At 45.9% G+C, this 13,982-nt stretch overlaps 1 protein-coding gene across 1 annotated transcript in view; it reads left to right on the top strand.

Annotated features, from left to right (window-relative positions):
* The window catches only part of TLCD3B (TLC domain containing 3B), a 109,784-nt gene that overhangs the window by 71,323 nt on the left and 24,479 nt on the right, over window positions 1–13,982 (top strand). The window contains exon 3 of the mRNA XM_085618815.1: window positions 9,653–9,866. Coding sequence (XP_085474941.1) covers window positions 9,653–9,866 — 214 coding nt within the window. The remainder of the gene's footprint in view (window positions 1–9,652; window positions 9,867–13,982) is intronic.

Raw genomic sequence — 13,982 nt, 5'->3', positions numbered from 1 at the left:
CAATGTTTAAAGCATGGGGACACGTTTGGAAGCCAGATACAGAGAGGTTTGCCACTGAATAAAACTGCCTGAAACTACTTTCATTGTAAAGCTTCCACAGGCATCTAGTCAATGGCATCACTTCTAGCTTCAGGTTTTTATAATGGCGTCATTTAGTTTACTATAATGGAATTAAGATGTAATCAGGGGCATTCCATCCACTTTCAGGGTCACATAGTCTGTTAATCCATGATTTTAATTATGTCAGGCTTGCACTTTTCCTTACTAACATCACTTTTTGTGGTGTTTGCCCAAAATATAGTAGAAAATATATTATGTGGACAAAATATTGTGTCATAAATATCAAGGACAAAAATATTGTGAAGGCAAGTTTCTATGGGGAAGCAAACTATACTTAACTCCACATCTATATGATATATGTATATATATATATATATATATATATATATATATATATATATATATATATATATTCACTGAAAAAAACATAGGTTTCACACACGTTATAGTTAGGAATTAGCATTTAAAAAACCTTGCAAATTCACTGAAAAAACCATAGGTTTCACACATGTTATAGTTAGCGGAAATTTTACTGATAAAAAACCAGTGAAATTCCCCCGTTATAGTTAGTGCAGGCAACTATAACTCACGCGACCGCAATCCTCTGCTGATGCTAATACTGTATTTAGACACTTATTTGCCCATGTCTTCTTCCATACATTTTTAGCTATACATATATTACAAATATTTTTTTTTCATAAAGACACATATGTCATCAGCAGAAGATTGCGGTCGCGCGAGTTATAGTTGCCTGCACTAACTATAACGGGGGAATTTCACTGGTTTTTTATCAGTAAAATTTCCGCTAACTATAACATGTGTGAAACCTATGGTTTTTTCAGTGAATTTGCAAGGTTTTTTAAATGCTAATTCCTAACTATAACGTGTGTGAAACCTATGGTTTTTTCAGTGAATTTGTACGGTTTTTTAAATGCTAAGTTACTTTACGCCATTCGTGGCGTGCGCGCCCACTTAACGCAGTTCGTTCCGTGCGTTTCGCGCACCGCGTGCCCACGTTACGCTAGATGGGCCATGTACGCACGATGCGCTTCGCGCACCGTGCGCACATGGAGGACATATGATGCACTTCGTTTTGAAAGGTAATATTTTACTTTTTCGTAATTTTTATAAGCCATGCACAAATGGTGCCCTTCGGGCACCATTTGCACACGGGGTGGAGAGAGTGTGGATAATTTTTTCTTTTATTATTTTTGTTTAAAATATTATAGTTTATCACACCTCTTATAAGCCATGCACAATTGGTGGCCTGCGGCTACCTATGGCACACGGGGTAGGGAGAGTATGGATAGTTTTTTTTTTTTTATAATTTTTTACCGTACGCGTACGGTAAGCGTAATCGGCGAAATTAGCGAAAAAATTAAAATTGCATTTTTGGCCTTGGGGGATCTTTGGGGACTCCCTCAACATGGCTATGTGTGTGGGAGCTGTCTAAACAGCCCCTTTACATGTTTTTTGGCTTTATTTTAAAACCTAACTCTCAGTGCGAGAGAGAAAATGGCGGCCGCCGCTTCCTGGTTTCGGCCGATTCGAATGTTTACTAAGATCTAAGAGCCAATCAGAATCGCGCTCGCGCACGCCACCGTACGCGTACGGTAAGCGTACCGTAAGCGCACCGTAAGCTGGCTCAGATATATATATTGATTTAAAGGCTATTTTCTCAGAATCTACTGAACAGATTTACACCAAACCTACAAAAGGCACTTCCTTGACCTGAGGACTACCTCTCTGCCAAATTTCTAGTAATTCTGTTCAGCCGTTCGGGCTGTAGCCCTGTCTAAAGGTCCTATGGAAAAATGCATGGGAAAAACGCGTTTTGGGACCCCCCTTTTATCTCAGCCCCCGCTTGACGAATCCCCCCGAGACTTTCAGGGTAGGAGCGGAGCGTAGCGCCCCACCTATTTTGAAAAATTCGCGAGGATTCGTCGACCGGCGCCAAAGTTATTCAAAATAGAATGTTGAGGATTTCCTATGGAAACGTGGTCCTAACTATAACTACCTACTGGCGACCGCCAGTAGGTAATATATATATATATATATATATATATATATATATATATATATATATATATATATATATATATTCACTGAAAAAACCATAGGTTTCACACATGTTATAGTTAGCGGAAATTTTACTGATAAAAAACCAATGAAATTGCCCCGTTATAGTTAGTGCTGGCAACTATAACTCACGCGACCGCAATCCTCTGCTGATGCTAATACTGTATTTAGACAATTATTTGCCCATGTCTTCTTCCATACATTTTTAGCTATACATATATTACAAATATTTTTTTTTATAAAGACACATATGTCATCAGCAGAAGATTGCGGTCGCGTGAGTTATAGTTGCCAGCACTAACTATAACGGGGCAATTTCATTGGTTTTTTATCAGTAAAATTTCCGCTAACTATAACATGTGTGAAACCTATGGTTTTTTCAGTGAATTTGCAAGGTTTTTTAAATGCTAATTCCTAACTATAACGTGTGTGAAACCTATGGTTTTTTCAGTGAATTTGTACGTTTTTTTAAATGCTAAGTTACTTTACGCCATTCGAGGCGTGCGCGCCCACTTAACGCAGTGCGTTCCGTGCACGGTTTTTATCAACTTTAATAAGCCCTGTACATTTGGTGGCCTTCGGCCACCAAAAGCACAGGGGGTGGGGTCAATGTGGATAGTGTTTTTTTTATTTCGATTTTATAATTTCATGTTGCCAAAATATAGTTTTTTTACTGGTGATAATAAGCCCTGTACATTTGGTGGCCTACGGCCACCAAATGCACAGGGGGTGGGGTAAGTGTGGATAGTGTTTTTTTTATTTCTATTTTTTACCGTACGCTTACGGTAAGCGTACGGTAAGCGTACTCGGCGAAATTGCCGAAAAAAAAATAAAACCGTTTTTGCTCTTGGGGGATGTTTGGGGACTCCCTCAACATGACTATGTGGGAGGGAGTTGTCAAAACAGCCCCGTAACATGTTTTTGGGCATCATGTTTGATAAATAACACTCAGTGCGAGAGACAAAATGGCGGACGCCGCTTCCTGGTTTCGGCCGATTCGAATGTTTACTAAGATCTAAGAGCCAATCAGAATCGCGCTCGCGCACGCCACCGTACGCGTACGGTAAGCGTACGGTAAGCGTACCGTAAGCGGGCTCAGATATATATATTGATTTAAAGGCTATTTTCTCAGAATCTACTGAACAGATTTACACCAAACCTACAAAAGGCACTTCCTTGACATAGGGACTACCTCTCTGCCAAATTTCTAGTAATTCTGTTCAGCCGTTCGGGCTGTAGCTCGTTCTAAAGGTCCTATGGAAAAATGCATGGGAAAAACGCGTTTTGGGACCCCCCTTTTATCTCAGCCCCCGCTTGACGAATCCCCCCGAGACTTTCAGGGTAGGAGCGGAGCGTAGCGCCCCACCTATTTTGAGAAATTCGCGAGGATTCATCGACCGGCGCCAAAGTTATTCAAAATAGAATGTTGCGGATTTCCTATGGAAAAGGGGTCCTAACTATAACTACCTACTGGCGACCGCCAGTAGGTAATGTATATATATATATCCAAAACACAGTATTCCACCTAGGGCCAGCCGAACTCGCGGCGGGTGCAACCGGGAAGTGGTGGTGGAAACCACTTATTACACAGCAAAAACAAGGAGTTCATGGTACTCCCAAGGTCCGGTGCACTCACGGGGTATTTGTCGGCTATAAAACATCCGCAGACGCGTTTCTGGCTCTTGCCGTCATCAGTGCGGAAAAGCCGTCAATAAAAACATCCCCTCGCCTGCCGCTGTTAGAACGAAAACTCTGTGAGTGTCCCACATATGGTGAAGCACTCTAGCTTTGTATAAGCCACAACCTGAATAGGTCAACAGAGTCCGTAAGCGGCGGTTCAGCAGCCCAAATTGAATCCAAAACACAGTATTCCACCTAGGGCCAGCCGAACTCGCGGCGGGTGCAAACGGGAAGTGGTGGTGGAAACCACTTATTACACAGCAAAAACAAGGAGTTCATGGTACTTCCAAGGTCCAGTGCACTCACGGGGTATTTGTCGGCTATAAAACATCCGCAGACGCGTTTCTGGCTCTTGCTGTCATCAGTGCGGAAAAGCCGTCAATAAAAACATCCCCTCGCCTGCCGCTGTTAGAACGAAAACTCTGTGAGTGTCCCACATATGGTGAAGCACTCTAGCTTTGTATAAGCCACAACCTGAATAGGTCAACAGAGTCCGTAAGCGGCGGTTCAGCAGCCCAAATTGAATCCAAAACACAGTATTCCACCTAGGGCCAGCCGAACTCGCGGCGGGTGCAACCGGGAAGTGGTGGTGGAAACCACTTATTACACAGCAAAAACAAGGAGTTCATGGTACTCCCAAGGTCCGGTGCACTCACGGGGTATTTGTCGGCTATAAAACATCCACAGACGCGTTTCTGGCTCTTGCCGTCATCAGTGCGGAAAAGCCGTCAATAAAAACATCCCCTCGCCTGCTGCTGTTAGAACGAAAACTCTGTGAGTGTCCCACATATGGTGAAGCACTCTAGCTTTGTATAAGCCACAACCTGAATAGGTCAACAGAGTCCGTAAGCGGCGGTTCAGCAGCCCAAATTGAATCCAAAACACAGTATTCCACCTAGGGCCAGCCGAACTCGCGGCGGGTGCAACCGGGAAGTGGTGGTGGAAACCACTTATTACACAGCAAAAACAAGGAGTTCATGGTACTCCCAAGGTCCGGTGCACTCACGGGGTATTTGTCGGCTATAAAACATCCGCAGGCGCGTTTCTGGCTCTTGCCGTCATCAGTGCGGAAAAGCCGTCAATAAAAACTTCCCCTCGCCTGCCGCTGTTAGAACGAAAACTCTGTGAGTGTCCCACATATGGTGAAGCACTCTAGCTTTGTATAAGCCACAACCTGAATAGGTCAACAGAGTCCGTAAGCGGCGGTTCAGCAGCCCAAATTGAATCCAAAACACAGTATTCCACCTAGGGCCAGCCGAACTCGCGGCGGGTGCAACCGGGAAGTGGTGGTGGAAACCACTTATTACACAGCAAAAACAAGGAGTTCATGGTACTCCCAAGGTCCGGTGCACTCACGGGGTATTTTTCGGCTATAAAACATCCGCAGACGCGTTTCTGGCTCTTGCCGTCATCAGTGCGGAAAAGCCGTCAATAAAAACATCCCCTCGCCTGCCGCTGTTAGAACGAAAACTCTGTGAGTGTCCCACATATGGTGAAGCACTCTAGCTTTGTATAAGCCACAACCTGAATAGGTCAACAGAGTCCGTAAGCGGCGGTTCAGCAGCCCAAATTGAATCCAAAACACAGTATTCCACCTAGGGCCAGCCGAACTCGCGGCGGGTGCAACCGGGAAGTGGTGGTGGAAACCACTTATTACACAGCAAAAACAAGGAGTTCATGGTACTCCCAAGGTCCGGTGCACTCACGGGGTATTTGTCGGCTATAAAACATCCGCAGACGCGTTTCTGGCTCTTGCCGTCATCAGTGCGGAAAAGCCGTCAATAAAAACATCCCCTCGCCTGCCGCTGTTAGAACGAAAACTCTGTGAGTGTCCCACATATGGTGAAGCACTCTAGCTTTGTATAAGCCATAACCTGAATAGGTCAACAGAGTCCGTAAGCGGCGGTTCAGCAGCCCAAATTGAATCCAAAACACAGTATTCCACCTAGGGCCAGCCGAACTCGCGGCGGGTGCAACCGGGAAGTGGTGGTGGAAACCACTTATTACACAGCAAAAACAAGGAGTTCATGGTACTCCCAAGGTCCGGTGCACTCACGGGGTATTTGTCGGCTATAAAACATCCGCAGACGCGTTTCTGGCTCTTGCCGTCATCAGTGCGGAAAAGCCGTCAATAAAAACATCCCCTCGCCTGCCGCTGTTAGAACGAAAACTCTGTGAGTGTCCCACATATGGTGAAGCACTCTAGCTTTGTATAAGCCACAACCTGAATAGGTCAACAGAGTCCGTAAGCGGCGGTTCAGCAGCCCAAATTGAATCCAAAACACAGTATTCCACCTAGGGCCAGCCGAACTCGCGGCGGGTGCAACCGGGAAGTGGTGGTGGAAACCACTTATTACACAGCAAAAACAAGGAGTTCATGGTACTCCCAAGGTCCGGTGCACTCACGGGGTATTTGTCGGCTATAAAACATCCGCAGACGCGTTTCTGGCTCTTGCCGTCATCAGTGCGGAAAAGCCGTCAATAAAAACATCCCCTCGCCTGCCGCTGTTAGAACGAAAACTCTGTGAGTGTCCCACATATGGTGAAGCACTCTAGCTTTGTATAAGCCACAACCTGAATAGGTCAACAGAGTCCGTAAGCGGCGGTTCAGCAGCCCAAATTGAATCCAAAACACAGTATTCCACCTAGGGCCAGCCGAACTCGCGGCGGGTGCAACCGGGAAGTGGTGGTGGAAACCACTTATTACACAGCAAAAACAAGGAGTTCATGGTACTCCCAAGGTCCGGTGCACTCACGGGGTATTTGTCGGCTATAAAACATCCGCAGACGCGTTTCTGGCTCTTGCCGTCATCAGTGCGGAAAAGCCGTCAATAAAAACATCCCCTCGCCTGCCGTTGTTAGAACGAAAACTCTGTGAGTGTCCCACATATGGTGAAGCACTCTAGCTTTGTATAAGCCACAACCTGAATAGGTCAACAGAGTCCGTAAGCGGCGGTTCAGCAGCCCAAATTGAATCCAAAACACAGTATTCCACCTAGGGCCAGCCGAACTCGCGGCGGGTGCAACCGGGAAGTGGTGGTGGAAACCACTTATTACACATCAAAAACAAGGAGTTCATGGTACTCCCAAGGTCCGGTGCACTCACGGGGTATTTGTCGGCTGTAAAACATCCGCAGACGCGTTTCTGGCTCTTGCCGTCATCAGTGCGGAAAAGCCGTCAATAAAAACATCCCCTCGCCTGCCGCTGTTAGAACGAAAACTCTGTGAGTGTCCCACATATGGTGAAGCACTCTAGCTTTGTATAAGCCACAACCTGAATAGGTCAACAGAGTCCGTAAGCGGCGGTTCAGCAGCCCAAATTGAATCCAAAACACAGTATTCCACCTAGGGCCAGCCGAACTCGCGGCGGGTGCAACCGGGAAGTGGTGGTGGAAACCACTTATTACACAGCAAAAACAAGGAGTTCATGGTACTCCCAAGGTCCGGTGCACTCACGGGGTATTTGTCGGCTATAAAACATCCGCAGACGCGTTTCTGGCTCTTGCCGTCATCAGTGCGGAAAAGCCGTCAATAAAAACATCCCCTCGCCTGCCGCTGTTAGAACGAAAACTCTGTGAGTGTCCCACATATGGTGAAGCACTCTAGCTTTGTATAAGCCACAACCTGAATAGGTCAACAGAGTCCGTAAGCGGCGGTTCAGCAGCCCAAATTGAATCCAAAACACAGTATTCCACCTAGGGCCAGCCGAACTCGCGGCGGGTGCAACCGGGAAGTGGTGGTGGAAACCACTTATTACACAGCAAAAACAAGGAGTTCATGGTACTCCCAAGGTCCGGTGCACTCACGGGGTATTTGTCGGCTATAAAACATCCGCAGACGCGTTTCTGGCTCTTGCCGTCATCAGTGCGGAAAAGCCGTCAATAAAAACATCCCCTCGCCTGCCGCTGTTAGAACGAAAACTCTGTGAGTGTCCCACATATGGTGAAGCACTCTAGCTTTATATAAGCCACAACCTGAATAGGTCAACAGAGTCCTTAAGCGGCGGTTCAGCAGCCCAAATTGAATCCAAAACACAGTATTCCACCTAGGGCCAGCCGAACTCGCGGCGGGTGCAACCGGGAAGTGGTGGTGGAAACCACTTATTACACAGCAAAAACAAGGAGTTCATGGTACTCCCAAGGTCCGGTGCACTCACGAGGTATTTTTCGGCTATAAAACATCCGCAGACGCGTTTCTGGCTCTTGCCGTCATCAGTGCGGAAAAGCCGTCAATAAAAACATCCCCTCGCCTGCCGCTGTTTGAACGAAAACTCTGTGAGTGTCCCACATATGGTGAAGCACTCTAGCTTTGTATAAGCCACAACCTGAATAGGTCAACAGAGTCCGTAAGCGGCGGTTCAGCAGCCCAAATTGAATCCAAAACACAGTATTCCACCTAGGGCCAGCCGAACTCGCGGCGGGTGCAACCGGGAAGTGGTGGTGGAAACCACTTATTACACAGCAAAAACAAGGAGTTCATGGTGCTCCCAAGGTCCGGTGCACTCACGGGGTATTTGTCGGCTATAAAACATCCGCAGACGCGTTTCTGGCTCTTGCCGTCATCAGTGCGGAAAAGCCGTCAATAAAAACATCCCCTCGCCTGCCGCTATTAGAACGAAAACTCTGTGAGTGTCCCACATATGGTGAAGCACTCTAGCTTTGTATAAGCCACAACCTGAATAGGTCAACAGAGTCCGTAAGCGGCGGTTCAGCAGCCCAAATTGAATCCAAAACACAGTATTCCACCTAGGGCCAGCCGAACTCGCGGCCCTAGAATTTAAGGCGGGACTTTGTACATATTATGGGAGCTAGCCCACGACAGCACGAACTTTCCACACATCCCCTGACGAAGAGGAAACTCGAAACGCGTAGGGAGCAAGGAAAGCTGCATAACTTACCTACATGGGATACTTGTCCGCACCTGTGAAATAAAGGCTGGTAACCTTACGTCTGAGCCCGAGTGCGTCTCTATCTTGAGCTACCGTGTGTTTATCCATATATATATATATATATATATATATATTTTTTTTTTTTTTTTTTTTTTTTCCAAGGTACATAGATGTGGAGGTAAGAATAGTACATCTATACTTATCTCATTGCACTTACCGTCTCAATATTTTGGTCCTCCACATATTTTTTTTTAACTCTTTTTATTGCAGTAAATACAACAGTGTAGGAATGGCAGTTGTTTTCTGCATATAAAATGGTAAAGTATAGTATAGCAGTAGTCGGGTCTCTTGCATTTATTGTACACTCCGGTTTGCCGGACGCTCTAAACAAGTTCACAGTGGCAGGATTTACCACACAACCGCTCTCATTCCAATTCCAACGGATTCCTTCTGCTAACGGGTGCGCACAGCATTCCCCTGCTTTCATTCCATTGGTCCACAATATCGTTTACATTTCTGTCCATACAATATTTGTTTCCTCGACATTCTGTCAGATAACCACTTTTTGCATTACAGGAAACTTGTGCTAAGCAAAAGTGGGATCGCTTTCACTGAACTCTTTGGGTCGTTGTGGATAGGGTGGTGGTGCTTACTAGCTCTACTTTAGGTGTGAAAAATCATGAGCACTATTGATAACTACCAGTAGACTTCTAGAAATTAGGAGATGCAATTTTTCAAAACATAAACTGACATTTAAATACAAAAAAATATGTTCTACAGGCTGGGCATCTTTTCCTTTTAGGATGAGTTTTTAAATCACAATTCAGCGATTTTCTGAACCTCCAAAGCATTAATCAGTGTAATACATTATGAAACGTGAACAAATCTGAGTTTGGCACAACAGCAAATAAATGCTAATTCTGCCTTTCATCTTGTCTATCACAGGCACTGGCTGGCGGCCACCTACACGCGGTTTGCTGTACCATACTTCATCTACGACATCTACGCAATGTTCCTTTGCCACTGGCACAAATACCGGGTGAAGGGACATGAGGGTTCCCAAGGCACACTGACCCTCGCCAAGTGCTACTTGAAGAAGGAGTTCCTCATGGTGCTCCACCATGTCTTCATGGTGGCCGTCTGCTTCCCCATGTCTGTCGTAAGTATGTCCCGGCATAGAGAGTAAAAACATGAGTCTTGAGTGTGTGTGTGTCATTATAATGTGATGTCCTCCCATGGAACAGCCTGAGACTTCCATGGAGTGACAAACCAGATATTGGTATGTGGTGCATCCACTGTAAGTGAGGCTCTCTGTGGAGGTGCTCGGGCCTGGTAAATACAACTGAAGCAGACATATGCTCTCTGTTTGTGTGGCGTGTGTGTATGTGTGCTAGATCGTGTTTGAAGGGATAGCATGTTTATAAATTCTGGAACATAACATTCGGCAGGGCACAGTCTTACAGTTTTACAATATCTTGGGTGATGTTACATATTGAATTTTTGCTCCCCCCTTCACACACAATCTGAAAGCCTGTGTAATTTTGCTGATTGGCTGATCCCATATCCACCTTTGTCATTATCTTTGCCTCTCCCTCAGCCCTGATGTGTGGAATGTCATATCCATCTACTATCGGTGTGTCTTGAAGCTCAGTGCTATTCTATTTGCCTTTGTTGTCATCCCTCTGATACAAAGAGCTCTTGCGATGGGCCCGCAATTATGGTTGCTCTTCTTGAATCTATTCAAGAAGGGGATATTTCTCTAGTCCATGAGTTCACCTCTCCTTACATGCACCATTTCTTGAGCTTCGCCTATGAAGGATGTTATTATCAAAGGTTGTTCTTAGGGTAGCATGCACAGCTTCCCCGCGGCATGACGGTCCCAGACAATAGTGTGATTCTCTGCATGGTCTGCGCAGTTGCAACGGCTTGACTTATTGATGGCCTTTCTACAGTTGTCTATCTCAGCACTTGCACGGATTGGAGGTGACCATGTCAGATGACATGGAAAACGTCATGGAAATTGCGTGGCCTAACAGTTGGGTCATAGGTGCACACCCTTTGGTGGCTTGTGAGCTGTTCTGATAATTACGCAGTAGTCTAGAGGTTGTCAGTTCAATGTCTGTTCTTGTCCTTTGTCAAAGCACAATATGTTCTTGATTATCCTCATGAAACTTACCTCTTCTCCATTGGCTTACAGCCACATGAACGTGAAAGTGCGCATTAGGGTCAAGGTTTTGCAGATACTCTTGGAATTCTCTCACGTGGAACCAGGGACCATCACTTGTTTTAATCTCTTTTTGGAAGCATCTGTGGGCAGTTATTTTCCAGGGTTGGCACTACTGCTTTTGCTGATCTTAGGTTTCAGATGTCTATTTCTGGAGAGCTCATCTTCCCTTATGAGCAGTGGCTAGCCATCTTGTGCGCTGCAGAGGTCTGCGTTTACTTTGTCAATGGTGTCCCAATTTGTTCTCCTGATGGGAACGAGATGGTTTTTCTCTGAGATTGACACTTGACACTGGAGACATCAGGTGTTATCTTTCATTACTAAGCAATCCACTCGTGCGAGTCATGTGAACCGCACCAAGTCACTTATTTCAACATTCGTCCTCACCATTCCCTGATGTCCAGGATGTGGTAGCTGAACCGGTCTCTTTTATAGCAAGTCAGCATGGCTATTTGTATTCTACCAAGCAGTAATCCTCCAATGACAATGCCAGCTCCTGTTGAATGTAGGTGAGACCTTTCAACATTTTAGCCAGCCAAGGACTTCTGCAACAGCTTGCTTCCACAAGATCTCTCCATCTGTTTTCTTGGTGATTGATGATGTTCATCTTTGGGCATTTATTTCATAACACAACGTGTATTTGTGGAGCACATGTTCACCACTTGGGGTTCTTGGCTCTAAAATAACATTTTTATTCTTACCCATATCAATGGTACTCTTTTTATCCACCTCAGAAGAAAAAAAGGCTGAGCGCACCGACCAGGATTCAAACTTGTGACTATGAGGTCAAACACAGATCCCTGCAGTGGATAGATTAGCCCACTCGGCTCTCAGTTTCCTGTGCTAAGCCTGAGTGTTTCGTGGATTTAGGGGTAAAACTTTTTATGGTGAAGTTTGCATGCATATGTTCAGTCTTCTTGATGTCTGGAACATCTATTTTAGATTTTATAATAAGTAGTCAGCCAAGTAGTCGGTCGATGGACAGTATTCAGTTCGGGACCGCTGGTCCAGTAACTAGAATCCATTTTCCAGTTCAAGGCTGACACCTGGCAGCTGAGCTTTGGAGATACATTGGTAGGAGCTCGAGGTTAGTCACTACTTTGAACGTGTCTACATACCTATGGCTAGAGATGCTACACCCAGATGGTACTGTTGCTTCCCCCTTTCGTATTTGGTGTAACACTGCTGGTGGAGGTAAAGGCTCACCGGTTATTCCATCCATTGTCATCTTGCATCAGGGCAGCATACAGCCCCAATGGCTGGGTTCAATCTCAGCTCAGTGGTGTCTGTGGATCCGAGTGTATCTCGGTGGTGTCTGCATGATGTACATCTTTGATGGCCTGGAAGGCTGAGACCGTATTGTGGAAATACAACTTTAGTCTGTTTGGCTAAGTAGTGGTTTTGCATACTTTCTGTTAATATGGATAAAATGGGTAAGAATCACTAACAGTTTATACAAGAATCTACTTATTTCATAGACAATCTGTAGGGTCACAGTTTATTCATTAGCGCCTACTTTTTTTCCAATAATGAGATACTCTATTTGCCACAAACACTAAACCAACAAGCTGTTGGGACCTTCTAAGGTATTTAGTTATGCAGCACAATATCCTTGGTGCAACCACAGCAACTGTTGCATGGCTAAACACTTATAAGGTCCCAAAGGCGAGACCTATTGGCTATGCCAATGCTTGGTGTGGTTGTGTGTGGTTGTGTGTGTGATTGTGTGTGTTTATGTGTATTTTTGTGTGTGGTTGTGTGTGTGTGGTTGTGTGTGTGTGGTTGTGTGTGTTTGTGGTTGTGTGGTTGTGTGTCTGTGTGTGTGGTTTGTGGTTGTGTGTGTGGTTGTGTGTGTGTTTGTGTGTGTGTTTGGGTGTGTTTGTGTGTGTGGTTGTGTGGTTGTGTGTGTGTCTGTGGTTGTGTGTGTGTGTGGTTGTGTGTGTGTGGTTGTGTGTGTGGTTGTGTGTGTGTGTGGTTGTGTGTGTGTGTGTGTGTGTGTGCGTGGGTGTGAGTGTGGTTGTGGGTGTGTGTGCGGTTGTGGGTGTGTGTGCGGTTGTGGTTGTGTGCGGTTGTGGTTGTGTGTGTTTTTGTGTGTGATTGTGTGTGTGGTTGTGTGTGAGTGTGGTTGTGGGTGTGTGTGCGGTTGTGGCTGTGTGTGCGGTTGTGGTTGTGTGCGGTTGTGGTTGTGTGTGTTTTTGTGTGTGATTGTGTGTGTGGTTGTGTGTGTGTGTGGTTGTGTGTGTGGTTGTGTGTGTGTGGTTGTGTGGTTGTGTGTGGTTGTGTGTGTGTTTGTGTGTGTTGGTGTGTGTGGTTGTGTGGTTGTGTGTGTGTGTGTGGTTGTGTGTGTGTGGTTGTGTGTGTGTGTGTGTTTGTGTGGGTGTGGGTGTGCGTGTGTGTGTGTGGGTGTGTATGTGTGTGTGGTTGTGGGTGTGTGTGCGGTTGTGGGTGTGTGTGCGGTTGTGGTTGTGTGCAGTTGTGGTTGTGTGTGTGTGGTTGTGTGTGTGTGGTTGTGTGTGTGTGGTTGTATGTGTGGTTGTTTGTGTGTGGTTGTATGTGTGTGTGTGGTTGTGTGTGTGTGGTTGTGTGTGTGGTTGTGTGTGTGTGGTTGTGTGTGTGGGTGTGGTTGTGTGTGGGGGTGGTTGTGTGTGTGTGGTTGTGTGTGTGTGTGTGGTCGTGTGTGTGTGGTCGTGTGTGTGTGGTTGTGGTTGTGTGTGTGTGTGGTTGTGTGTGTGTGGTTGTGGGTGTGGTTGTGTGTGGTTGTGTGTGTGTGGTTGTGGTTGTGTGTGTGTGGTTGTGTGTGTGGTTGTGTGTGTGGTTGTGTGTGGTTGTGTGTGTGTTTGGTTGTGTGTGGTTGTGTGTGTGGTTGTGTGTGTGTGTGGTTGTGTGTGGGGTTTTGTGTGTGGTTGTGTGGTTGTACGTGTGTGTGTGGTTGTGGTTGTGTGTGTGATTGTGTGTGTGGTTGTGTGTGTGGGGTTGTGTGTTGTGTGTGTGGTTGTGTGTGGTTGTTTGTGTGTGGGTGTGTGTGGTTGTTTGTGTGTGGGTGTGTGTGTG

The sequence above is a fragment of the Triturus cristatus genome, chromosome 7 (assembly GCF_964204655.1).
Source record: "Triturus cristatus chromosome 7, aTriCri1.1, whole genome shotgun sequence".
NCBI classification, from domain to species: domain Eukaryota; kingdom Metazoa; phylum Chordata; class Amphibia; order Caudata; family Salamandridae; genus Triturus; species Triturus cristatus.
Note: the sequence above shows the minus strand (reverse complement) of the source record. Positions and strands in the feature narration are given on the sequence as shown.